Source organism: Haliotis cracherodii, unplaced genomic scaffold (genome assembly GCF_022045235.1).
Source record: "Haliotis cracherodii isolate W230 unplaced genomic scaffold, xgHalCrac1.p SCAF_8, whole genome shotgun sequence".
NCBI classification, from domain to species: Eukaryota; Metazoa; Mollusca; class Gastropoda; order Lepetellida; family Haliotidae; genus Haliotis; species Haliotis cracherodii.
Genome location: NW_027266341.1, coordinates 30,210,370 through 30,237,733, shown reverse-complemented (window position 1 = coordinate 30,237,733; position 27,364 = coordinate 30,210,370). Strand labels below are relative to the sequence as shown.

General features: G+C 41.5%; 1 protein-coding gene across 2 annotated transcripts in view; it reads right to left on the bottom strand.

Moving 5' to 3' along the window:
* The window catches only part of LOC139450740 (cytoplasmic FMR1-interacting protein-like), a 51,603-nt gene extending 24,500 nt beyond the window's left edge, over positions 1–27,103 (bottom strand). For both annotated transcript variants that reach the window (XM_071232556.1, XM_071232557.1), the window contains exons 1-17: positions 26,984–27,103; positions 20,694–20,926; positions 18,974–19,051; positions 18,103–18,204; positions 16,389–16,570; positions 15,644–15,869; positions 14,381–14,488; positions 13,560–13,763; positions 12,927–13,043; positions 12,289–12,366; positions 10,483–10,697; positions 9,286–9,433; positions 8,682–8,835; positions 5,899–5,981; positions 3,099–3,172; positions 1,905–2,001; positions 526–602 (exon numbers count right to left, since the gene is read on the bottom strand). In XM_071232556.1, the coding sequence (XP_071088657.1) occupies positions 526–602; positions 1,905–2,001; positions 3,099–3,172; positions 5,899–5,981; positions 8,682–8,835; positions 9,286–9,433; positions 10,483–10,697; positions 12,289–12,366; positions 12,927–13,043; positions 13,560–13,763; positions 14,381–14,488; positions 15,644–15,869; positions 16,389–16,570; positions 18,103–18,204; positions 18,974–19,051; positions 20,694–20,912 (2,162 nt within the window). In that variant the 5' untranslated portion in view covers positions 20,913–20,926; positions 26,984–27,103. The remainder of the gene's footprint in view (positions 1–525; positions 603–1,904; positions 2,002–3,098; positions 3,173–5,898; positions 5,982–8,681; positions 8,836–9,285; positions 9,434–10,482; positions 10,698–12,288; positions 12,367–12,926; positions 13,044–13,559; positions 13,764–14,380; positions 14,489–15,643; positions 15,870–16,388; positions 16,571–18,102; positions 18,205–18,973; positions 19,052–20,693; positions 20,927–26,983) is intronic.
* Between the last annotated feature and the right edge of the window lie 261 nt (positions 27,104–27,364).

Sequence of the window (27,364 nt, the reverse complement as noted above, 5' to 3'; positions counted from 1 at the left end):
ATGAAAAGATTTGAAAAATATCTATTGACACCAAGTTAACAGTACACATGATTTTCAAATCAAACCATCGACCAAAATCTGCACGACAGTTTACGAACCGGATTTCATTTCGTTACACGATTTTGAGTGGCTTATGCATAGATTAATTAGTCCATATATCCAGCCTAGTTCGGCAAGGGTGGAAACTGGACTCTTACAGCCAGTAAACTCCCTTGCCTCAGGAAAATAGGGGTGAAAGCTCAGGAAGATGAGGTCAGTCACTTCAAACAGGAGTTAACGCATGGAGCATTGTTGCAGTAACATCTAGGACCTCGGCCTTGACTCTGTTTTACAAAGATGATCCGACACGGCTTTCAGCAATATTCCAGCAATATCACCACAGGGGACACCAGAAAAGGGCTTGGCACATTGTAATCATGCCAAGAACTGAACCCAGACATTCGTCATGATGAGTGAAAGCTTTCACCACAAGGCTACAACCCTGTAGAGGACCAAAGTTACAGAAATAGTATATCAGTATCTCACCTTCCTGCAAGATGCTTGTAGTAGGCGAAGATTTGGTCACTCAACTTGTACACAAACTGGTCAAAACACAGATTCACCTGCCAAACAAATAGGATATCTTAGAATTTCATATCATCATCATCATCATCATCATCATCATCATCATTATACCGCATGTATCCAGGTACTAGTATCTGCTCAAATGCAGTTTTATTTTTCCCCGACAAGTGTATCCGTTTGCATTCCAGGTATCATTCTCAACCTCCTGAGAAGTATACAACCCAAGCTGCCCATGGGCGCTAGATGTTTTTTACATCCACCTCACATATCAGGTACCCATTCCCTGCTGGGTGAACAGAGACACATTTGAACTAAGTCACTTGCCCAGGGTGACACCACACGTTGTGACACTTGTGTTTCAGGTGTATGTACATATCCATGTTTTCACCATCTGGTCATCTACCATCAGACGAGTGGGTACTTTCGAGGTTACAGGGTGGATGTACTATACACAAGGGTATGATATTTATAAAATATCATTAAAGTCAAGAGATTCATGTAATCTTAAACTTTCAAAAATATGTTCTTCACTGTCTACAAGGTTGTAATCTTTCAAGACGGTTTAAACAAATCTTTCTGTTGGAGGCAGATCAAACTACATGTCAACTGACAAACTTAGGAAAAACAAGTGCTTCGTTCTAATCCCTTGTGAGTGGGTTTATATGACATGGAACTTTAAAGGTGCTTCTTAAAGGCAGGGATATCCTTGTTTAGGGGCATGTGGTCCATGCTTATAAACCTATCACTGTATTACTATAATGCATTAGGTTTCTGACAACCTCCAGTAAACATAGTGGCTCTATTCCAAACCTAGGAATAGGTCACTTGTAAACCTGCTTTGAGGTTTTACATTTTAATCATAGGTTTTACAATAAACGCTTTATAAACATGCCTCTTGATATGAACACAATCGTGTTTGATTATTGGTTAAAAGTCACAATATTTTTACATGAAAATTCCATAACGTGAATCAAAACCTGCAACATCACATATGGTGTTAAGTTTTGTAACCCACTGTTTTCTCACTGAGCTACTGGGGCAGGAGATGAGAAGTTGTTCACTTTTACATGTCATGACTCCAGCTGGTCCATGCTGCACATGTTTTTTCTCAAGAACACAGTGTATTATTTCACTATAAGGTATGTCAATGTTTTCTTATTTTTTCTGGCATTTCTTGCATATAGACAGTTAATAAGTTGGATAAAACACTCCTCCTCAGTTTTGGTTTAAAATTTTCAACCCAACCTCGAAGATGTGTTTTATCTATACATATTTCACTAGCGTAGTTTGTATTCCAGTGACAAGTGTCCTGTCTCGGTGCCTGCCATTCCTCCACCTACCTCAGCCTCCACCTCATCATACAGGTACTGTTTCCGGAACTTGGTCAGGGCGTAGTGGGCGGAGTCGTTGTACAAGTCCAGGGGGTACAGGATGTACCTACACACAACATACCAACTTAGTGACTCACAAACAAATACCAGCCATGTAAAACACTCCAGGACTCTACAACTTCAATACAATGATAATAATAAGTGTATCGTGTATAGTACTATTTATCATAGTCCACACCCTCAAGCATGCTCAAAGTGCTACATTAATATTCTGGTCAATGGATCAATGTGCACTTGATTTTCATTGTCAGCTCATGGGGTGTGCAAGCAGCCTGTGAGACATTAGAAGGTTAGCAGTCACATTACCATGTCAGCCTGTTGAGTACCCATTTCACTGCTGCGTGAACAGAGGCATATTTTGAACAAAGTTACTTGCCTAAAGAGACAAATATATCATGTGTTCCATTCTGACACAGTACACTGACCTTGAGCCGACCACTCCTTGTTTTGGACCCTTAATGTGGAGCGCAGGGCAGGGTAACAACAAGTACAGTAAACTATGTTTAAAACAAACATACTTATAGCGAACTTGCAGATATAACAAACTGGTGTTTTTTTGTCCTGGCCATTTGCTGTATATATGCTGTATATATGTTTATAACGTATGCCGGTTGTAACGAACTAAAATTAGTGGTCCCTTTGAGTCCGTTATAACCATAGTTTACTGTACCATCTTTTAACATATTTTGGTACGATGGGGTCGGGAATTGACCCCCTGACTTTCCGTTCTCCGGGTAGACGCTCTACCACTAGACCACGGACGCAGTCCCCAAAGGCCTAGCAACTTAGGAGTCATGCTGCCGAACACGGTCACCCATCTGTCTACTCTCCGTGACCAACATAGCTGAACTTTATGACCTGTGTGCCGTGCACCGCCTGCCCCTTTGTTACATAAACTCTGTTGTTCTATGATCCCCCTATCATTCAATCAAATCAGCAAACATAACATAAGAGGCTGTAGGGGCTGTAAGAATATAAATTCAATATGAAGTGATGACTTTTTATATCATTCCTAGCTAAAGTTGCACTAATAAATAAATCTGTCCAAGGTGCAACGCACGAAAGCACCACATATTGCCATTTATTGGAACGTTTTTGGGAAGCACTGTTCTCATATGTTATCAAGTACACTTGTCTACTCACTCCATCATGGAAGGTTCCTTGGTCTCCAGGATGTGGTCGGTGAGGATCCAGGGCATCGACATCTCAATCGGGAACTACAACAGAGACAAATAGTTATTGTATACGTTCCACTGAATTCGCATAAGACAATGGGTCAGGTTAAAAGTAATGAAGTCGCAGCCAGGCAAACCAGTAGATGCAATCAAAACTAAGTGGTTTGTGTTATGCCCCAGCAATTTCCCACCAGCATCTGATTTGCCATTTTTGTTATTTGTCAAGGATTTATGTAACCATTATAAGGGGTTAATATTCATCAAGGTTTACAGAAAATAAAAGTTAAAATTGGAATCTAAAATTTCCTGATTTAGGCTATTATTACTGATTTTCAACTTCACAAATGCTACTTGTATTTCACTGATAACAAGAATGATAAAGACGGGTGGTGGGTGGTGGGGGGAAATCAACAGCTGGTGTTACATTACTGCATTGAATGAAATGCTAAATTAGTATGAAGTATTCATATCCCTGACTACTGCGTGACAGACTCCAGCCCCTGACTACACAAGATGTCTTGGACATGCTACAAAGAGACATTGACTCATCATCAAAAATTGTACAAGCATGAAATACTCATACTCCCTGCCAATATGACATGTCCAGTCATAGTCAAAGTGATTGCCATGGAAACTTGAAAATAATTTTTTCCATAATTCAAATTATCAGAAGGCACCAGTTCACCACTAGACCTATCTATGTGCCAAGTTTGGTTAAGATATCTCTCTTGTTTTTTCGAGTATAACCCATTTCTGTATCCCCCAGGGGATAATAATACACTGCTGGTTGACATACAAGATACAGAAACTATCAAAGATCCCCAATTCCAAATACAGTCGTGCCTCGTTTATACGGACACTTGCGTCACTTCACAATTCGTCCGTATAAACGAATTTCCGTATAACTGAAACCAGCTTCTTACTGGAAGTCTGTCATGGAAGTTTGAACTTTACCACATTTTGAGGTTTGAATTTTAAACAATAAATCCAAATTGTCCAGATCGCCTGTGTTCTCGTAATAGGTAATCAAGGTCTCTATACAAGCCACGAACTTGTGCTTGGGGATTACATGTACAATAAACAAGCTCGTCTCAAACGTAACTCAGTGTCACTTTGTTAATTGACTTCTCACGAGTCAAAGGATTACCATCAGCGGAAGGATTACCACCAGCGGAAGTGTATTGTCCGGATAAGTGAGACAATTTTGTGTGCATTTCAGTGTTTTGTGTATGAAAATGACCGTCCGGTTCCGGAAACTGAATTTCCGGATATACGGGTAAATTTATATAGTCATTATTTCGTTTTGAATGAAAATCGTCCGGGAACCGAGGTTTCCGGATATCTGAAGTCCGTATAAGCGGGGCACGACTGTATATAAATGTAATCACTTGACCCCTTGACTGAATAGGGAGGAAGTAGTTGGTTGGTTGGTTGGTTGGTTTTTTGTTTTACGCCGCACTTAGCAATATTCCAGCTATATGACTGTAAATAATCAAGTCTGGACCAGACAATCCTGTGAATTATTATCATGAGCATCGATCCACGCAATTGGGATCGATGACATGCTTCAACAAAGTCAGCGAGCCTGACCACCCGATCCCGTTAAGTCACCTCTTACGACAAGCATAGTTGCCTTTTACGGCAAGCATGGGGCTGAAGACCTATTCTACCCCGGATCTTTGTGGGTCAGGGAGGAAGCACAAATGATTGATTCAATAACGGTTCATTGATTACAATTTCTTATTACTAAAACGATGAAAATTTTAAAATTATAAAATTCCTTAATATCCAAAGGCACGCTTCATAGCTTGACTGATATCTGAGTGAGTGAGTGAGTGAGTGACTGAGTGAGTGAGTTGTGTTTAACGCCACTTTTAACAGTATTCCAGTTATATCACGGCATGTCAGCTTAATGTGGGAGGAAAGCCCGAAGTGATGCAGGTCTCAGACGTTTACCACTCCGGTGAAAACCACAAGCAAGGGTATGGTGCTGACAAACCTGGAAACATAATCAGGGTGAACCGGGATTCAAACCCACAATCATAGGTTCCTGGTGTGCCCAAGGGAAGCAACTTTGCACAGCGATTCGTGGCACCTTAGACAAATGGGCCATCCGTGCCCCCGACTGATATCTCAGCAAAATATGATGAAGACATATTAAATGGACTTTGTGTTATGCTCTTGAAACAAACCAACTAACATCTGAACCTGAGTTCATTTAGTTTTCATGAAAACCGGACAAAATTTCAAAAATTAAAAAATAGCAAAAGGCACAAGTTCATTGCTCAATACTTTGAGTGCTGCCCCAGAAAGACAGACAGATGAACAACACCTATTACTATACCCCCTGTCTGTATGTGTCTCTCATAAAGGAAACTATGTTTAGAGATAATAAGAAACGAAGAAATGTGACAAAAGTGGGACAACATCTTCACAGCAAATATCCAGCCTCATTGGAAAGATAACACCCAGAATGTGTTTTTGAGATGAAATCATGTGTGAATTTCAGCATTAGAAATTGGCACGAGTCCTTTAGGCCTTATTGGACTGCCCAATAGTTAAGGTATCATAAGGACTAGTAGAAAGTTGCCATTATTAAGGGTTTTGTTATCGTTATCGGACTAGAGGACTAAGACAGTTTGTTTCTATCACTGGATCTGAACCCACACCCTGTTTGATCTGAGAAGTTGTAATTTCAATACTAGATCCTAAATGTGGCATCATCACAAATAAAGAGCCCCTGAGTGCCGAGGATGAGTCCGACCCACCTGTATTCTCTTGCCCATGGTGAGTTCCAGGAAGAATTCTCGGTACCACAGTTGGGACAAGTCGCAGCAGTTGAACAGCGACTCTGAAAGAAAGTATTGTACACATAGTGTCATGTCTACACAAGCATTTAACACGTACAAAGTCTTGGCAATAACTATGCAATAAGCACAAGACACCAGGGAAATGCTCAAAGCACATGTATGATATTATTGCTCAAGTCAACGGGACCCGTGAAGATCCAGGGTAGAATAGGTCTTCAGCAACCCATGCATGCCGTAAAAGGTGACTATGCTTGTCGTAAGAGGCGACTAATGGGACCAGGTGGTCAGGTTCGCTGACTTGGTTGATGCATGTCATCAATCCCAATTGCGTGGATTGATGCTCATGATATCAATCACTGGATTGTCTGGTCCAGATTCCATTATTTACAGACTGTCGTCATATAGCTGGAATAATGCTGAGTGTGGCGTCAAACAACCAACCAACCAACCAACCAACCATCTGAACTGAAGCAGTCGTGCTGGACACGTGGCTGCATGAACAACAAACAAACAAACATCAAGTCAACGGATCTGTGTGCATTGAAATAGAATTCATAATCATTGTTAACATTTAACTGTAGTACTCGAGAATTCACAATCATTGTTAACATTTAACTGTAGTACTGTTTGTTTGTTGTTTAATTCTGCACTCAGTTTGTTGTTTAAAGCAACACTCAGCAATATTCCAGCTATATGACGGCGGTCTGTAAATAATAGAGTCTGGACCAGACAATCCAGTGGTTGATATCATGAGCATCAATCCTCACAATTGGGATACGATGACATGCATCAACCAAGTCAGCGAGTCTGACCACCTGATCCCATTAATCCTATTCTAACCCGGATCTTCACAGGTCTCTGCACTCAGTAATCTTACAGCTAAGTGATAGTAGCTTCTTGGTAATAGAGTCTGGGCCAGACAATCCAGCAATTGATATTGTGAGTGAGTGAGTGAGTGAGTATGGTTTTAAGCCACTTTTATCAATATCTAGGTGAGGGACACCAGAAATATACTTCACACATTACATCCATGTAGGGAATCAAACCCAGGCTTTCAGCGTGATGAGCGAAGGCTTTAACCACTAGGCTACCCCACTGCCCTTTGATGTTGTGAGCAATAATCAGAACAGAAAACAACTGTATCACACAGCATATGAGGTCCAAACACAGATAACATAGCGAGGCAGACAGAGGATTAGCCAGGAGCTTTACAGCTTTTGTGATGATATCGATATATTAACAAAGTTTTTCTGGACAGAATTTTGAGGAGTCGAAGAATTCTATGAACCTTAGCATTAATGCCACTGGGGTACGTGACACAATGACCAAGTTACCAAGCCTGACCACCCGATCAATTTGGTCGCCTCTTATGACCAGCTGATCAATCCCTGTTGCAAAAAAACCTATTTCTTGTGGCACAGTATGCAATAGGCCATGTTTTTATCTCATTGACCTCAATAACCCATTGCTATTTCTTCTGCTACTGAAACAGATAGCTTCCATCATTCCCAATCCAACATGCATTCATCACCTGCCACTCAAGGCCATTCACAGTCCAAAAGTGTTAAGAAAACTCTAATAATTCGAAGTACTCTTTACAATCTGTTGCTGAAACTCAGACTTTCATCACAGTTCTCAAAGTAAGTACAACCATTTTGACAAATTTAAGGTCTTTTTCAATACATTTTGTATCTTGTTTGTCTACCTGGCCTATTCAAGCAAACCAAGCATGTAATACCTTTTGAAGACAAACTTCTTAATTCATGGCCTGTGCCAACCTTTGTTGATCACTGATGCTCTCATAGTTTCATGTTTACGTACCACACAATCATTTAACCTTCTTTGAATTATCCGGAAAGATAAACCACTTGGCTCTAGCCAAGTAGGATTCAAGTCGAAGACAAGCTATTTTTTAACATGTTATCTGATTCAGTAGCCCTGTGACCTGTATGCTGGATCTACATTTGTGTTGTTCAGGATTTTAGTTATTCGTAACGTTCATGCCGAGTAAACAAAACTCTGAACCAGTCCACCTAGTTCATCTACATCATCTGATGCCATAACTCAAGCACCACTGTTGATCTCATACAGGCATCACTGTTGATCTAATACAGGCATCACTGTTGATCTAATACAGGCATCACTGTTGATCTAATACAGGCACCACTGTTGATCTAATACAGGCATCACTGTTGATCTAATACAGGCATCACTGTTGATCTAATACAGGCATCACTGTTGATCTAATACAGGCACCACTGTTGATCTAATACATGCATCACTGTTGATCTAATACAGGCACCACTGTTGATCTAATACAGGCATCACTGTTGATCTAATACAGGCATCACTGTTGATCTAATACAGGCATCACTGTTGATATCACAGTGGTAATGATATCACTACCTCTGAATGGGTCATGGGAGGTCGGGTAGCCTAGTGGTTGAAGCGTTTGCTCGTCACTCTGAAGACCCGGGTTCGATTCCCGACATGGGTACAATGTGTGAAGCCCATTTCTGGTGTCCCCCGCCGTGATATTGCTGGAATTTTTGCTAAAAGCGGCATAAAACCATACTCACTCACTCACTGAATGGGTCACGGTGACCCTGCTTCTTGATGCGGTGTTCAATATGGAACACAGTACTTCTTCACCACATCAAATAATAAGTTGTGTACCAAAATGAGATTATTCTAATCATGTGAGTAAATGGAACTACAAAGTTAACGTCTAGTGCACCTACCGTTAAAGTTGAGCACGTAGTTCCAGAAGAAGGAAGTCTTGTGGAAGTTGTCAATGGCCTGCAGGTGCTGGATGTCGATGTCCTTCCTCAGTGTCTTCTTGCCGCCACTCTTGTCTGCGATCAGAGACTCCAGCATGGTCCGAACCATGTACAGCTGGAACACAACAGACAGACAGTGAACAAACGTGACAAAACCCTTTCCATAATCACGAGAAATCCATGGTACGATTCCCGAAAATTAAATAAGTGAATCACTATCAAACAATGATGATACTATACGTTTCCCTGCCAGTCAACCAACACACTACCACATGTGGTTTATGTTTCACATAGGATGCAACACACCTAACATTTGTTTGTTTATTGTTTAATGTGCACTCAGGAATATTACAGTTATATGATGGTGGCCAGTACATAATCGAGAGTGGACCAGACAATCCAGTGATCAATATTGTGAGCACGAATATTAGTCTTCCATCCGAGGAAATAACTAAGTCCTGATCCATTTGCTGGCTTCTTATGACCAGCATAGGTTTTTGCTATGGTTAATATAACATCAGCTATATCAGTCCCCACCGACCAAGCAATATGTGAAACTGTTTACCTGTGTCGTCGAGGGTCCGACATTCCTCCTCGGGACTTTGATGTGGAAGCCGTCGTCAGGGTCCTTCTTTCCCCGCATGGCGGGGTCATCCTGGGGCTCCACGCCTCTCAGCCAATCGGCACATGTGTCTCTCACCGACATGATGATACTGTCAACATACAGCCCAGTACATGAATCAAGGAGCAGTATCACAAAATACCAGAGACGTTTCAACTTTATTTAAAATGACAGGTAATTTTTTCATGTTTTATGACAAGCTGTTACATGACATTTTTACATGCTACAGTCACTTTAACATAGCATCAGACATTCATTGCTTATTAGAAATAATGTCCCTCATATTCCTCTCAAATTAGCTAATGATACAGATGTAAATCCCATCAAAAGTCGACCAAGTCACTGCAGTTTAAGGCTAAAAGAAATAATTGTCTTGGTCCTCAGGCACTGCCCACATCATCATAAAGTTCATTGCACATTTTGTTTCCATTTTCAATTTTTTGTATGCACTGTCTTTAAGTATCAGGATTTTTATATTTTTTAAAAAATGGAAACAAAAACAAAACTTGCGGCAGACTTTATGATGATGCAGGTGGAGCCTGAGAACAAGACTATTATTTTTGTAAGCCTTATCAGAAATACACAGTTTAACTAGAAGATTCACAAGACTGATCCAGTGATTGACATCATGAGCATCGATCCACACTGGTTGGCATACAACAACATGCTATCAACCAAGTCACTGACCACCCGATCCACTTAATCACCTCTTACAACAAGTATAGGTTACTGGCGACTTCCAGAGGCAAGGGATCTAACTGACTGGACTATGCATAGACTCGTCAGTCAGGCCAAACTGAAACTCCATAATTCCAGCCTAGTTTGGCCATGGTGGAAACTGGACTTTTATGGTCAGTTAAGTTCCTTGCCTCAGGAAGATGCTAGGGACTATATTCTTACCCGGAATCTCTACAGTTGTATCACAAAGAAAAAAGGGATAGTATCCTGTTAGTCGCATTATACGACAACCATATTTGCGAGTCTGGACCAGACAATCCAATGATTGACATCATGAGCATTGATCCACAAAAGTCAGTGAGCCTGACACCCCGATACTGTTAGTCGCCTTTTACGGAAGCATGGGTTGCTGAAGACCTATTCTACCCCGGATCTTAACTCTTATCTAATGAAGTTACTCACACTTTGATGACATCATTTTTCTTCTTGATGGACTTCCTCAGTGGCTCCCTGAGTACCAGCTGAACAAAGTCCTGCAACTCGGTATAGATGTGGCGCCGTATGGCATCCATGAACACCGACTCCATCCGGGCCATGAGGAGTTGCAGCCCTTTGATCATGGCGATAACTTCAATCAGGGCAAACTTCTCCTCTTTGCTGTAGTTGTACCGGGTGGACTGAATAACGAGTGAGTGAGCTTTTAACATTTTTCCAGTTATATCACGGCGAGTCAGCTTAATGTGGGAGGTGCCTGAGTGATGCAGGTCTCAGACGTTTACCACTGCGGTGAAACCCACGAGCACAGGTATGGTGCTGACAAACCTAGATAATTGGGGAGAACTGGGATTTGAACCCACAATCGTAGGTTTCTGGCGTGCCCAAGGGACGCAACTCTGCACAGCAAATCGCGGCACCTTAGACGACTTGGCCACACATGCCCACCTGAATAACCGATTTAACTCAGGATTGTAAAACAAAGTGAGTACATCATGGTTTAATTGTAAAAACTTAATTAAATGGGTTTAGAGTCCTGAAAGCTTCAGTGACCCATTCCACAAAACGATCTTAGTAAGCCTATGTTACCAGTCACAGTTACTGGTTACAGTCTGGAGGTTATGATCATTTTAGCACTACGATTGCTTGTGGAACGGGGACAGGGCTTTTCATTGAGAAAAAACAACTATCCCTTTAAAGATATGCTTATTTTTCTGTAACAAATTTGAAAAAAACATGCAATAAGTCATTTGAGGTGAGGAGAAATGGGGTTTAACATGTCGAAGATTATTGCACTCATACAGCAGCGTGCATGCACGGGTGTATGTGTTGTTGCTTGTACTAGTCCAGACTATAGCTGATTTTATAGTGCTAGCCCACTGGGATACCATGCTGCAGTTTAACATGAATACCCCACTCAGACACAGAATACTGACTCCAAGCCGACCAGTCCTTGTTTTGACCCCTTAATGCCTAGCACCAGGCAGGGTTACAACAAGTACCATCTTTAAACGTCTTTCGGTATGATATGGCTCGGAATCAAACCCCAGGCTGTCTCACTCTGGGTCAACGCTCTACCACTAGACCATGGAGGCGGTTATAACAAGGCATGTCAACATGAGGGATGCAACAGGGTTATGATTCACTACAAAACATAAGAAGGAGACTTGAATGAGAGAATGCTGCTTATACCAAGACCTGCAATAACACAGCAATGTCAAGTGAGTCTGGTTGCCGCAAGGTGAGGTGAGATATGGTGGGGCAAGGTATGGCAAGGTGAGGTGTAAGGTAAGGTGGGTTTGTGAGAGGTGAGATAAGGGAGGATGAGGTAGGGTGATGTAGGGAGAGGTGAGATATGGTGAGCTGAGGTGAGATGAGGTAGGGACAGGTGAGATATGGTGAGTTGAGGTGAGATGAGGTAGGGACAGGTGAGATATGGTGAGCTGAGGTGAAATGAGGTAGGGACAGGTGAGATATGGTGAGTTGAGGTGAGATATGGTGAGGTGAGGTAGGTACAGGTGAGATATGGTGAGTTGAGGTGAGATGAGGTAGGGACAGGTGAGATATGGTGAGGTGAGGTAGGGACAGGTGATATATGGTGAGGTGAGGTAGGGACAGGTGAGATATGGTGAGGTGAGGTAGGGACAGGTGAGATATGGTGAGGTGAGGTGAGATGAGGTAGGAACAGGTGAGGTGAGGTGCCAGAAACAGGCTATGGACAGTAGTTTAATTGTACTGCAGGCCGATGACAACTTAGAATGTAACACAACTTACCCTCTCATACTCTTCTGCATCTTGTGGACACAGTGGATTCTGACGAGGATCAGTCGGATTCAGCAGCTTCCAGGAATACTGGAAACAAGAGGCAAGTATTACAACAGTGAGTGAGTTAACGTTGTTAATCAGGTCCTACATTAAGCCACTAATCTCAACAATCTTTCTAGGACTGCGACTGAACCAAGACAGTCTTCACATTTCATTATCGTGTTAATGAATTATGTGATCACATTCTTCAAACTTGTAAAGTAGTATAAACAAGATAAGACCATGTATCCCGTTAATACGGAATTGTAAAAACAGAGTTGAGGTCATTCTGCCCTTCATGTGGGACAACAATATAGCCCTGCAAGTGACATCCAGACTACAAGGCTACCCGTGAAGATCAGAGGTAGAATAGGTCTTCAGCAACCCATGCTTGCCATAAAAGGCGAATATGCTTGTCGTAAGATGCGACTAACAGGATCCTGATTGGCGCATGTCATCATATCGCAATTGTATGGACCGTTGCTCATGATGTCTGGTCCAGACTCGATTATTAAAAGACTGCTGTCATATAGCTGGAATATTGCTGAGTGGGGCTAAACAACAAACAAAACAAAAAACCAGAAAGACTAGCAGGCGCTTCCACTGACCAGTTCCATGACCTGCTGTGTCCAGGCTGAGAGCAGCTGCAGTCCGCGGAGCGCCAGGTCCGTCAGTTCCTTGTTCTCCGCGTCATTCCGCGGACTCTCCCTGGTGGTAGTGATGGCCTGAAACAATCACATTGTCTGTCACGCAGGAGTTATATATAAAATGTGGCTTAGGTTAGTTAATACCACAATTTCAATCAGAAGCATATTTTCACAAATAGACATTATAACCATGTTTATACTAGGACCGTGCAGCAACCTCCAGAACTTTCTGAAAAACGTGACTATAGTCACAGTCCAGAAGAAGGAGGGTCTCACTTATATGCAACACTTACACAATCTGAATATAAACAAGAAAAAAAAGTATTCAAATTAAATAGCTAGGATAGGGTTAGGGTTTGAAAATTTCATAAAAAAATGGAAAATTAATAAAAACATTTTTCTTTTTCTTTTGACAGCACCCCTCCACATGACACAGATTGTTTGTACTAAGTTTGAGATGAATCCACTGAATAGTTTAAGAGAAATCGCACGGACAAAGTTTTCGGACTGGCAGACGGACGGACGGAACCTTGGTATAACTATATACCCCCGACTTTTAAAAGTCGGGGGTATAATAAATTGTGTTTTGCTGACCTCGTTGCTGTGGCGGGACAGCTGGCTGATGAACTGCATGTGGTCTTCTCGGATAGCCTCCAGGTTGACCAGCAGGTTGGACTGCGGGCTGGGCTGGCTCGACTCGCAACACGGCCATTTGGACGGCTCGAACACCGCGGCGTTCTTGATGAAGTGGAATGGAGCTATCTGCATGTCTCCATACAGAGGCACAACCTCCAGTTGCTATTAGGAAAAAGGTCATCATTACAGCTATTGGGTTTAATGTATTGGGAGTCAAAGTGTTTGACAGTGATTGACACAGTGTATACATACAGATACTATTTTCTACATAATAAAGTAAACATTACTCAGCATGGTCAGTCGTCGGCATTTTGTAGTCATGGATACAGGAGAGACAACAACTGGAGAGAAAAATGAGCTCCGCGTTTCAACAGTTTTGTCAATCATTTTTGAAGCAATCTCATAAAAATCGGATCTTAGTGCTCTTTACTGCACTAAACAAAGATCCCTAATCAGGTGTAGATACTAATCACAACATATGAAAGGTATTGTTTGATTTTGATTTGGAAAACAAAATGAATCCATGAAGATATTTTATACAGCAAAACATGAGAATTTATCAAATTACATCTCTCATAAAATATAGCACAACAAAAATCTTTCTGAGTTACCTTTGACCTAGTATACACGTGCAAGTTGGCTGCTTATTCTACAGATTTTGGAAAATGGGCTCTTCTGTAACAATAACTTGACTAAGATTACCACGCACATGAGCACAGTACACTTAAGCCAGTTTATAATTAGTACTGAGATATCAGAGCCTGCATCTCATTGCTCACCTTCAGGATCTTGTCTATCTTGCTGATGTTGATTCTCTTCTTGGCATCCATCTTGTAGATATTGATGCCTTCTTTGGAGTTCATCAAAAACAGCCCAAATGCCATTACCTGAAACATCAGGCCATGTTACAGCAGGTATCAACACATTGGCAGGGCAGTCAGTCTCCACTCTTGCCCAACACCTGCCCAGTGATCTACATGAGTTCTACTACAATGCAGGGCAGTCAGTCTCCACTCTTGCCCAACACTTGCCCAGTGATCTACATGAGTTCTACTACAACGCAGGGCAGTCTGCACTCCACTCTTGCCCACCCTTGCCCAGTGATCTACATGAGTTCTACTACAACGCAGGGCAGTCTGCCTCCACTCTTGCCTAAAACATGACCACTATTCTACTCTATTTTGAGTTCTATTACAATGCAGGGCAGTCTGCCTCCACTCTTGCCTGAAACATGTCCACTTTTCTACTTTATTTTGAGTTCTACTACAATGCTGGGCAGTCAGTCTCTACTTGTGCCCAACACTTGCCCAGTGATCTGCAAGAGTTCTAAAACAACGCTGGGCAGTCAGTCTATACTTGTGCCCAACACTTGCCCAGTGATCTGCAAGAGTTCTTAAACAACGCTGGGCAGTCAGTCTCTACTCGTGCCCAGTGATCTGCAAGAGTTCTACTACAAAGCTGGGCAGTCAGTCTCTACTCGTGCCCAACACTTGCCCAGTGATCTGCAAGAGTTCTACTACAAAGCTGGGCAGTCAGTCTCTACTTGTGCCCAACACTTGCCCAGTGATCTGCAAGAGTTCTACTACAAAGCTGGGCAGTCAGTCTCTACTTGTGCCCAACACTTGCCCAGTGATCTGCAAGAGTTCTACTACAAAGCTGGGCAGTCAGTCTCTACTTGTGCCCAACACTTGCCCAGTGATCTACATGAGTTCTAAAACAACGCTGGGCAGTCAGTCTCTACTTGTGCCCAACACTTGCCCAGTGATCTGCAAGAGTTCTTAAACAACGCTGGGCAGTCAGTCTCTACTCGTGCCCAACACTTGCCCAGTGATCTGCAAGAGTTCTACTACAAAGCTGGGCCGTCAGTCTCTACTTGTGCCCAACACTTGCCCAGTGATCTACATGAGTTCTAAAACAACTCTGGGCAGATATAAGGCCCTAATTTTTTTCAGGGCAAGGGGAATTATTTAAACAGGAATCTCCACAAAGAAGCCACAAGCAATGGGAACTTGCTCTGTCCAGACGTGACCTCGACGACCTACCTTGACCAGCATGTACTTCTCACTGGGCTCCAGGAACATCTGAGCCTCATACAGCTGCAGACACAGGTTGACGATGTCCGCCAGCAGGTCTTCATGGCCGGGGATCTGGGCTAAGTTCTCCTTCACTGTGGACCGGATCTTGTTCTGGGTGGCCAAGTTGATGGATAGGTTCTGAGACTCCTGTAGAACATTTGGGTCGGCCATAACCTTGAGGAACTGAGCAGCTCTGTAATGAGAGAGAATATGCATGTTGTCAGTTCCATTAAGCTGTCTGTTTGTTTCTTGCTGTTTACAAGCAATATTTCACGACACCGAACATTCGAGTTCGATTCTCAACACAGTTTGTTTGTTTGTTGTTTAACCCTCACTCAGCAATATTCCAGCTATATGACTGCGGTTTGTAAACAATCATGTCTGGGCCAGACAATCCAGTGATTGATCATGAGCATCGATCTATGCAACTGGGGTATGATGACATGCATCAACCAAGTCAGTTACCTGACTACCTGATCCCGTTAGTCGCCTCTTTATTTTTTATGAGACACATGGCTTTCTGAATTATAAGCTGGATCTTCACTGGGTCTATGAATCCAACATACCTATCTAACATTGCACCTTGAGATGATAATCATCACTGAGTAATAATAACCGTTATCATCATCAATATTAGCATAGTTGTTGTCAACATCATCATCATCAACAGTGAGGGCTACAAGACAAGCAAGACTGCCCTGAGGGACATTACCTCCTGTATGCTGAGTAGTCATTCTTCACACTAGCCTTCATGTTCTTCAGCTCGTCCAGTTCAGCAAACATGTTAATGAACTTCCCAAGTGTCAGCAGATACGCCTCAGACACAAAATCATTCTTCTTTTCTTTGTGGCACAAACGACGAACCTCATCAGAAAACCGCTCAATAGCTCTTTTCTGAAAGTATAAATTGTTCATTTTCAATGAAAACCTGTTAATACTGTCTCACACAAGAAGTAGCAATTCATCAGTGTGCGTGGCCTACAGTGCCTGTTGTGCCCACATACCTGGAGGATTAGAAACCTGTGGCTCAACAGCTAACCTACAGACCTGGAAGTGCATGAAGTCTGTCAGTCTAGACACCTGTGGCTCCTCAACCAACCTACAGACCTGGAAGTGCATGAAGTCTGTCAGTCTAGACACCTGTGGCTCCTCAACCAACCTACAGACCTGGAAGTGCATGAAGTCTGTCAGTCTAGACACCCGTGGCTCCTCAACCAACCTACAGACCTGGAAGTGCATGAAGTCTGTCAGTCTAGACACCTGTGGCTCAACAGCCAACATACAGACCTGGAAGTGCATGAAGTCTGTCAGTCTAGACACCTGTGGCTCCTCAACCAACCTACAGACCTGGAAGTGCATGAAGTCTGTCAGTCTAGACACCTGTGGCTCCTCAACCAACCTACAGACCTGGAAGTGCATGAAGTCTGTCAGTCTAGACACCTGTGGCTCCTCAACCAACCTACAGACCTGGAAGTGCATGAAGTCTGTCTAGACACCTGTAGCTCTACAACCAACCTACAGACCTGGAAGTGCAAGAAGTCTGCCTAGACACCTGTAGCTCTACAACCAACCTACAGACCTGGAAGTGCATGAAGTCTGTCTAGACACCTGTAGCTCTACAACCAACCTACAGACCTGGAAGTGCATGAAGTCTGTCTAGACACCTGTAGCTCTACAACCAACCTACAGACCTGGAAGTGCATGAAGTCTGCCAAGACACCTGTAGCTCTACAACCAACCTACAGACCTGGAAGTGCATGAAGTCTGTCTAGACACCTGTAGCTCTACAACCAACCTACAGACCTGGAAGTGCAAGAAGTCTGTCTAGACACCTGTAGCTCTACAACCAACCTACAGACCTGGAAGTGCATGAAGTCTGTCTAGACACCTGTAGCTCTACAACCAACCTACAGACCTGGAAGTGCATGAAGTCTGTCTAGACACCTGTAGCTCTACAACCAACCTACAGACCTGGAAGTGCATGAAGTCTGCCAAGACACCTGTAGCTCTACAACCAACCCATAGACCTGGAAGTGCATGAAGTCTGTCTAGACACCTGTAGCTCTACAACCAACCTACAGATCTGGAAGTGCATGAAGTCTGCCAAGACACCTGTAGCTCTACAACCAACCTACAGACCTGGAAGTGCAAGAAGTCTGCCAAGACACCTGTAGCTCTACAACCAACCTACAGACCTGGAAGTGCATGAAGCCTGTCTAGACACCTGTAGCTCTACAACCAACCTACAGATCTGGAAGTGCAAGAAGTCTGTCTAGACACCTGTAGCTCTACAACCAACCTACAGACCTGGAAGTGCATGAAGTCTGTCTAGACACCTGTAGCTCTACAACCAACCTACAGATCTGGAAGTGCAAGACATTGGTCTCAACTCTCAACACCTGTGGCTCAACATCCAACCTACATACCTGGAAGTGCATGAAATCCGTCAGTCGAGTCACCTGTGGCTCTAGAACCTCCACAATCTTCTGGTAAATCTGTGTACGATTTTGCTGGTCATTGCTCTTCACCTGGACAACAAAAAGCATCATTCAAACACAACACAAAATATCTATCAGACAATATTTCCCATTTCTGACAACTAGGACAAAAACATACTCCACTACCTGGAAAACTATTGCTCAATCTGTACAGAGGTTTCAAATCACAAAAACAACCTCTAACTGGGACAAACAATTCATAGGAAACATATGTATAGGAAAGTACTTTTTCTCTATCGCGGTCAGAAGGCACTTTAAAATAATGATGTTATAAAATGGAACTTGTGGGTTTCTAGAATAGATATGCTTCCTATTCAAAGTCATCAATACATTTTGGGCAGAAAACGTGATAGAAATGAAGCATTGCAATTTTCAGGAAAAACGGAGAATTTTGTGTTTCCCTATCTTCATCTGGGACATCTAATGCATCCCAATAAACATACTGACATCATGAGTCATGTGTTTAAGTTCGAACTTAACCTTCCAAGGTTCTCATTTCCTGAAAGGGAGACCACTTACGTTTTGGCTTTAAGATTAAAACTAGCTGTGCCACTGTGGTGCTAAATTTAACATTTGAAATCACACATTGTGTGTTCTGTTACAAATTCCATCCAATCTACAGTTAACTGCTCTACGTGGAACTGTTCTCCAAGTCACAATAACCAACAAATGTTTGGCATTTGTGTTGGGCCAAACTATGACCCATATCAAACAAATTCCATGAGCATCATTCAGTCCAGTTTATGATGTTTCAAGTAACGTCGTAGTTGTAGCAGTGATGGTGGAGAGGGAGTGTTACCTGTGGCAGTGCACGGGAGCAGCACCTCCAGGTGTACAACATGGCGGCATACTCCTGCCCCTCCTCAAGCAGCTTGTTCTGAAACATGGCAGGTACATATTATATCAGGATACTGCTACCATAAAACATGGGATGTACCGTATTCGACATAATAAGCGCCCCGCTCTAATAAGCGCCCACAGCGATATTTGCTAATATATAATGGCTTGTGAACAATCCCAATTAGCACCCCTTCCGATCGATCAATGTACACAAGACTTATTTATTCGTGTATAATATGCACTCATGCATGTGTTATATGCACCCTCAATTAAGGGCAATTAAATTCTGGATAAATATATCTGTCATGTATAATACATACAGACTTTTATTTTGTATCATTTCAGGCTGTCAGCATAAACCACGAAACTTACAATCTTTCAACTCTGGTTTTTTTTCTCCAAAATTGTATTCTAATAAGAGCCCCCTATTTCAATTTTTGAGAGTGCCCTGGGCAGTTATTACGTTGAATACGGTATATATTACAGTCTGCCACTTTCAACATTCTGGTGCCTGGAACTCTACAACATTTACCAATTCTGCTTGGTACCATACCAAAAGTCGGCATTGGCTCCTGGTACTGTGGCACAGACTTGCTCCTCCTTTATTATTGGGGCATTAACTGGTGGCCAGACAGAGCGACCAGCACCCCATGAAGACCCAGGTTAAAATCGGTCTTCAGCAATACATGCTAGTTGCAAGAGGTGACTATGCTTGTCACAAGGGGCAACTAACAGGATCCGCTGGTCAGGTTCACTGACTTGGTTGATGCATGTCATCGATCCGACCTGCGTCAATCTATGATCATGTAGTCAGTCACTGGATTGTCTAGTCCAGATCTGATTCTTTACAGACTGCCATCATATAGTTGGAGTGCAGCATTAAACAACGAACAGATGATTACTTTGTGCAACACACAGCAATATTGCAGCTAAATGATGGCAGCCTGTAATTAATCAAGTCTGGAACAAACAATCCAGTGATCAATCCAGTGATCAATACAGTGTTCCCGTTTACTGGTATTTACCAGTTTTTTACTGGTAAAATTAGACTTGGACTGGTAATTCATTTGACTGCCAGTCCCTGTGGACATGCAAATAAAGTACTATATAAATTTTGGTTGTTGAAAAAAACACTGGCGATATTCAAATAAGTATATTTTTTATCGAAGTCAGCTTGTCTGTTACCATCAGCGTTTCCCGTCCATTTTTAGTGCAAGAAAATAACATTTCGCTTTGGTTTGAGGTTAAGTATATCTTCGTAGTGACATCGTCCAGAAATATCAAAAAAAAGAAGAGTAAATTGTGACTGAGCTTTGTATGAATAACAAGTAGATCTAACTAGGTTGCTTCAGAGATGGTGTCTTTGCAATCGAACATAATGTCGAAAGAATTAAAGCCAGGTGATTTTCATATGTTTATTTATTTGAGGAAAGTCTGGACTGACAAAAATTAGGGGGGACTGGTAATTTGCAGTGTTGTCAGTCCACCAGGACTGGACGTTTCAAAAGCCAGCGGGAACACTGCAATATAGTGAGCAACGATCCATGCTGTAAAAATAACAGACAGTAAATAACAGGCAAACCAGCAAGATCCTCCCAATTCATTTGGTTGCCTCTTGTGACCAGCTGTTTATGGGGACCAACTCTAACCAATGGAAACACACAGTGAGACACACTTACCAGATCAGCATGAACTGTGGCCTCTTCAATGTACTTGGCCACACCGGTAACATAGGCGTTTCTATCCTCGAAGTTGGTGTCGAAGTCTGCGCGGTAGTGCACGGACTGCGGCATGGCCTCGATACATGGCTGCTGGTCCGGAAGGTGGAGCTCGTCCAACACATCCACATTCTGTAGTGCATCAGTCAGGGTGATCTTTTCACCCGCCCCCACAGACATCGCGCTTGGTGTGCCTGGAATATAGTACAGAGGAAATTATTATTATTATCATCATCATCATATACCGCAGGCATCCAGGAACTAGTGTCTGTTCAAGTCCGGTTTTATTTGTTCCCTCTCCAGTAGATCTGTTTGCTTTCCTGTTATCATTCTCAACTCCCTGGGGAGTATACAACCCAACCTGAATAGGGGCACTACAAGGTTTTTACATCCAAGGTTTTTGCATAATTATACAGGGCTTCAAATAAACTAAGAACATGAAGAAAGTCAAAGTCAAAGGAACTTTGACATAAAACTCCAATGTTCATCCTATTATGCTACCATCACACCAAAGTAGTTCTATCCCGTTCTACCACGTTCTGAAAAAAATACAAGAACAGGCTGTGATCACGGTAGAACGAGTATTTTGGCATAAAATATGATGCTAGATCGTTCATAAGCAGTCCTCAATATGTCCATCAATCAATATGGGGATCTCAAGCCCATCTGATGAACCTGAAACCCTAGCCGTATTTATATCCTAGCTTGTCCTATCGTACTTCAGACAGGGTGGTTGTAGTAAGAACTGCGTGTGAACTACATAAACGTACTCACAACTAGGAGAACTTAATGAGAACCTACTGGGAACTTTTAGAACCATCAAGAAACTTTAGAACTTCAGAACTTTATATTTGGTTTGAAAAGTATTTGCACGGAATAAGGATTGACTAGGAACGTAATGCAGTCAAATTGGGTCTGTCACCGAATGGGATGAACAAGAAACAAACAGACCCAGTCGGTGTGCACACGTACTGAAATTTATGTCCGACTGCACCCCGTCGTAACACGTCCCTAGTAGGTTTGAAGTACAGCAATTCTGTTTGTAATACGTCTTTCTCGTTTTGAGTACATTGTCAATCCGACTAATTGCAGAACGAGATGGCAGGATACAATTTTGAGCAGACTTAAAGTTCTAGAGCACCCTCCCCATCCGAGCCCGTCCAAGAAGTTCATAAAAAGACTGTCAATAGTTGCTACTACGTTCATACACAGTTGTAGCCCGTTCAACAACATTTTCACGAACATATTGAGAACTAGTTTGGTGTGAAGGTATGACTGAGGACACTTCCATCTCGAGCATAATATATTTTTCAGTACAGGGCCTTGAGCATGTTGAGAGTGAATTTGACAATCCAAAACAATGACAAGTATTTCAACAACTTTTCAATGGGCTACCCTGCAAATATACCAAATATGAGGTCCATATTCGAACTGGACGTAACAACGGAACAATTGTATATGCCCTACTCATGACAGTGACAGTGACCTATCACTGACATTGAAAAGTTGTCATTGCTGGTTATACATAAGAATTCACACCAGTACATGCATAAAACTTTCAAAAAAAGGCATGTTATTGAACATGAACTTCACTGTGAATTTGACCTTACGAAGGTCACAAACTATTTCAGATCATGACCCCGCCCCAAGGATCATATTTTTCATTGACATATAGCACATGAAATAGTAAATGCTTCTTGGGCATTTAAACTACATCAAGCATGACTTAATTGTCCTTTGACTGGTCAATGTGTCAAAATAATTTCACAGGGTTATTTATACACAGATAATGGAGATTATACGGTATATGATATCCCTGGGAAGTTCAAGCACTAATCATGTACACAGATTCCAAAACAAACTCGGACAAAGCCTTAAAGCATCCCCATATACATTGGGCCGCATAAAAACTGATTGTTTTAGAAGTGAGGTAGACATTTTGTATGAGGGAAGCAGAATTGAGATCAATCATGTATGATACATTTGCCTTAAACTCAATCAAAAACAATTTTGAGTGTTTGTAAAATAATATGTGATCTTAGTCATTGCATTGGCTAAACATGAACCTGACAATGATCATCACAATGAACATCACCATGAACATGACAATGAACATCACAAGGAACATCACAAGGAACATCACAAGGAACATCATAAGGAACATCACAAGGAACATCACAAGGAACATCACAAGGAACATCACAAGAAATATGTAAAGGAACATCACAAGGAACATGACAAGGAACATCAACATCAACATGAACATCACAATGAACATCTCCATGAACATGTCAAGGAACATCACAAGGAACATGACAAGGAACATCAACATGAACATCAACATGAACATCAACATGAACATCACCATGAACATGACAAGGAACATCACAAGGAACATGTCAAGGAACATAATAAACCTCACAAGGAACATGACAAGGAATATGTCAAGGAACATCACAAGGAACATGACAATGAACATCATAATAAACATGACAAGAACATCTCAAGGAACATCACCATAAACATCACAAGGAACATGCCAAGGAACATCACAAGAAGCATCAAAAGGAACATCACAAGAAACATGATGAAGGGACAGTGAGTTGAAATTAACATAATTAACATATTTGGCAATATTTCAGCTAAATAGCGACTAGAGTATAAAGAGAACAGACGGTAAATACTTAATGACATTTTGAAAACATTTAACAAAGCATCCTAGTATAATTATACTAATCAGGATAACAACACAGGTAATATTTTGAGCATTACCTGATTTAATGGTTGTTCACCATGGGTACAGTGTCTTACCACACTAAAACCAGGAAAAATAGTCACGTCCATTTTAAGATTAAACAATCGTAGGATCAATGCTAATCATCCAATCACAAAGCAACTTCCTTCAACAGCAGACCAAAGCATGATATACAGCGAGGTCTTACAGAACTGTCAGGAAACAGCCTCTTGAACAACATCCTGCTAAAGCATATTAGCATGGTAGGCCACACCAATCTGAAGCACAATATAAATGTACACTACTGCCAGCATGGTGGGGCCATGCTCGCTGGGACGTTAACTTGCGTCAAACAATGTGACCATGCTCACTGTGACGATAACTGAATTCAAAGAATGTGACCATAATCGCTGTGACGATAACTTGAATCAAACAAAGGGACCATGCTCGCTGTGACGTTAACTTGAGTCAAACAACGTGACCATGCTCGCTGTGACGTTAACTTGAGTCAAACAAAGTGACCATGCTCGCTGTGATGTTAACTTGAGTCAAACAAAGTGACCATGGTTGTGAGGGTACGTGAAAAGGGGTTCAACATCTCTCCCTCTCAAATAGGAAATACAGATTTGTGTGTACAATTGGGTTTTTGAAACTGTCTATGTGTTTCTGTATGCAAGCAACTCAAAACTAACTGAGTCACAGTCATGTGTTTTACTATTTTACACAAATATGCAGCTTATCCGGAGGTCTGTGCACAGAACATGCAGTATCAATGTACACGATGAACAAAGATCACATGGTAAAGTGACTGACAGTTGGCATGAATGCTATGCTTCCAAACAAAAAGGTCCCAACTCTGAATCAACACCACAAATACACTGACAATACCTTATCATTACCATGTATACACATACCTATAACACTTCCTTGATAGTTATGCATGGAACACAACTTATCTCCATGGCCTGCTAAGCAGAGAAGGAAGCAATCATCGTCATGAACACTGTGAGTCTGGAGTAGAACTTAATGTCACGAAAAAACGGGAAGCAAGCCATTCAGAATAACTTGCCTTGATGCTTGAGAGACAATAATGTACTATTTCAATTGCGGCACATCATTTTAAACATCGTACCCTTAGCAGGCATATTGGAGTAAAATTGGGTAATTTAAGTTTTAAATAATCTTACTTTCAGTTGTATCTTAACTAGGTATTTTAACATTTAAATACAATTGCTTTTTATTGGTCCTCTTTTCAGTGAAATTAAAGACATCTCAACCAAGCCATCACCATGGTCACATCAGTGACCACAACCATATCTTTTTATTTTGAGAGAGTGAGTATGGCTTTACACCAGGGTTTGATATAAAAAAAATGACAGGCTGCCATCATGACCCACAAACTTCAGAAGCTGCAGGCCCTGGCTATACCGTTAAGGCCCTTATTTTTTTTAAAAATGCAGCTTATTGTGACAGATACATCAAGACGTAAATTTACTGCAGCATAAGGACCCATACAAATTTGATACTATGGGCCCAATACGAAATCTACCTGCCACAGGCCTATGGGCAGGCACTAATTTCGAACACTGTTTTACACAGCTTTTAGCAATATTCCAGCAACATCAAGGGAGACAACAGAAAGGGGCTTCACATATTGTACCCATGTGGGGAATAAAACCCAGGCCTCAGGTGTGACAAGCCTGACCCTTAACAATTAGGTTATCCCAACAACCCCAAATTTTCATGAACCTCTTAAATTGAATTTGTTTATTCCCATCTGGAAATCTTTACTGAACAGGTCTAGATATATTCCTGAATACTCATTACGTATTCATAGAAAAGACAAAAATATATTAGTTAATCTACGTTGTCCAAAAATATACAACACCCAAACTGATTATGCGTATTACCCAAACTGTCCAAACCAATATATGATGTATTTAACTGCATTAACTATGAATCACATTTGTTTGTTGTTTGCTGTTTGACGCCACACTCAGGAATATTCTAGCTATATAGCATCAGTCTGTAAATAATCGAATCTGGACCAGACAATCCAGTGATTGACATCGTGAGCATCAATATACACAATTGCAATATGATGAGATGCATCACACGTCAGCGCGCCTGACCACCCGATCCTGTTGATCACCTCTTACACCCAGCATGGGTTGCTGAAGACTAGTTCCAGCCCAGATCTTCACAGGGTGCCCCTTGACAGTAGATTAGCATTGTAACATAATGGGGATAAACATGGCCTTCTATAAATAGTTGAAAAATGTAATAATGACGTCAAGTAACTTCCAAGAATGGTAGGGCTTCATGAAAGTATTTATTTACTACAGTAAATTTTAGTTGCAGAAATCATGCTGAATTAGTGTGAATTTATTTTAAAATGTTCAAGTTTTCAATTATCGCTGAGTACCCTATTTTCGAACGACACCTAATTTCAAACAGCCAAATTGAAAGTGATTTTGTCCAACTATAACAAGAGGTGGGACATCAACAAGGTTGTCACCTTGAGAGTGCACACGTTCAGCCTGTCATGATTTGGGTTCATGTAAAGTACTGTACACCTGTCAGAACAGTCCGTCATTATTCAGATTTTTGGTGCCCGTGCCATGATGAAACATGATGAAAAGGAAGAATGGAATAGTGTGAACATTATCATTTGACAAATATTTATATTCTGTGACTAGGTTTCAAACTTTCAATTACTGTTTGAGTTTTAATGCCAACCTGTAAGAAATATGTTAAGAGCTGTGTGCCAAAACATGTCGGTTCATTCATGGAAACTCCGCTAAATACAATACCAAGTAGGTGTATAGGTGATGTCACTCGAGCATGTCGAGTGCAGCAGAAGTTTACAAACCATGCAAATGAGGTCACGCCTTTTAACGAGGATTGTTTTTCTTTCGGAATGGAGCTGAATTCTATCGTTGAAGACATCACCTACTGGTGTGAAGCAGAATTTGAGTTTTGATTCGCTCATCCCTCGAAATAACAGCAATGCCGTCTTAACTGTTCGAAAATAGGGTACGTCAGGATACATGACACGCTCTCCATGGCAAAATGTATATAGTAAAATAGTCATCATAGAAGGAACAGAGTTTATTTGGATTGATGTGTATGCATCGACTAAAAAATCACTCCCGAAACTGTAACTAACAAATATACGTTTGATATACAGACACCAAGTAAATTACGATTATCTGATCGTGTGCTGAATCAGAAACATCATCATCATCACGATCATAATCATAAATATTTCCAACATTGTATCACAAAAAGAACAATACTGCTGGAAATGATTCCACACTCAACATGTTTCTGAATACAGCTACACACAACCGATATCAAATCAAAACCACCTGTCAAAATAGTCAAGCCAAATGTAGTGTGACAGGGCGCGTATGTCAAAATATCAAAATCATGAAACTATTTCAACAAAGGCGTAGCTCGTTTGCATTTCCCACTTGGTGATGTGTTTAAAGTGACTCTAATAAACACTACATACCTCTAAGAACTATCTTCTGAAAGTGTGCACTTCTTCTCAATTAGGACCGTAACATTTCTATACGTAAATTAGAACGAATTCCGATAAAATTATTATAAATATGGAGACACTTCCGCTTTGATAAAGGGACGTAACTCTAGAATGAGTCATTCAGCTAGGTCACGTTGACATTTTTATTCGGTACTGTAAAAAGAAGCCGTAAAATCATATATATTTTTTCAGCATTGCTATTGAGATGATGATGTACTATGGATTACTGTATAGATTCCCCGTAGCGAGTATTGGTCGTAGCCTATGGTCTAGACAATTTATAATACAATTTATAATACGAAACATGTGGAAACCCAAGAAGCGTGGTATTTTTTGTGTTGGATGTATGCA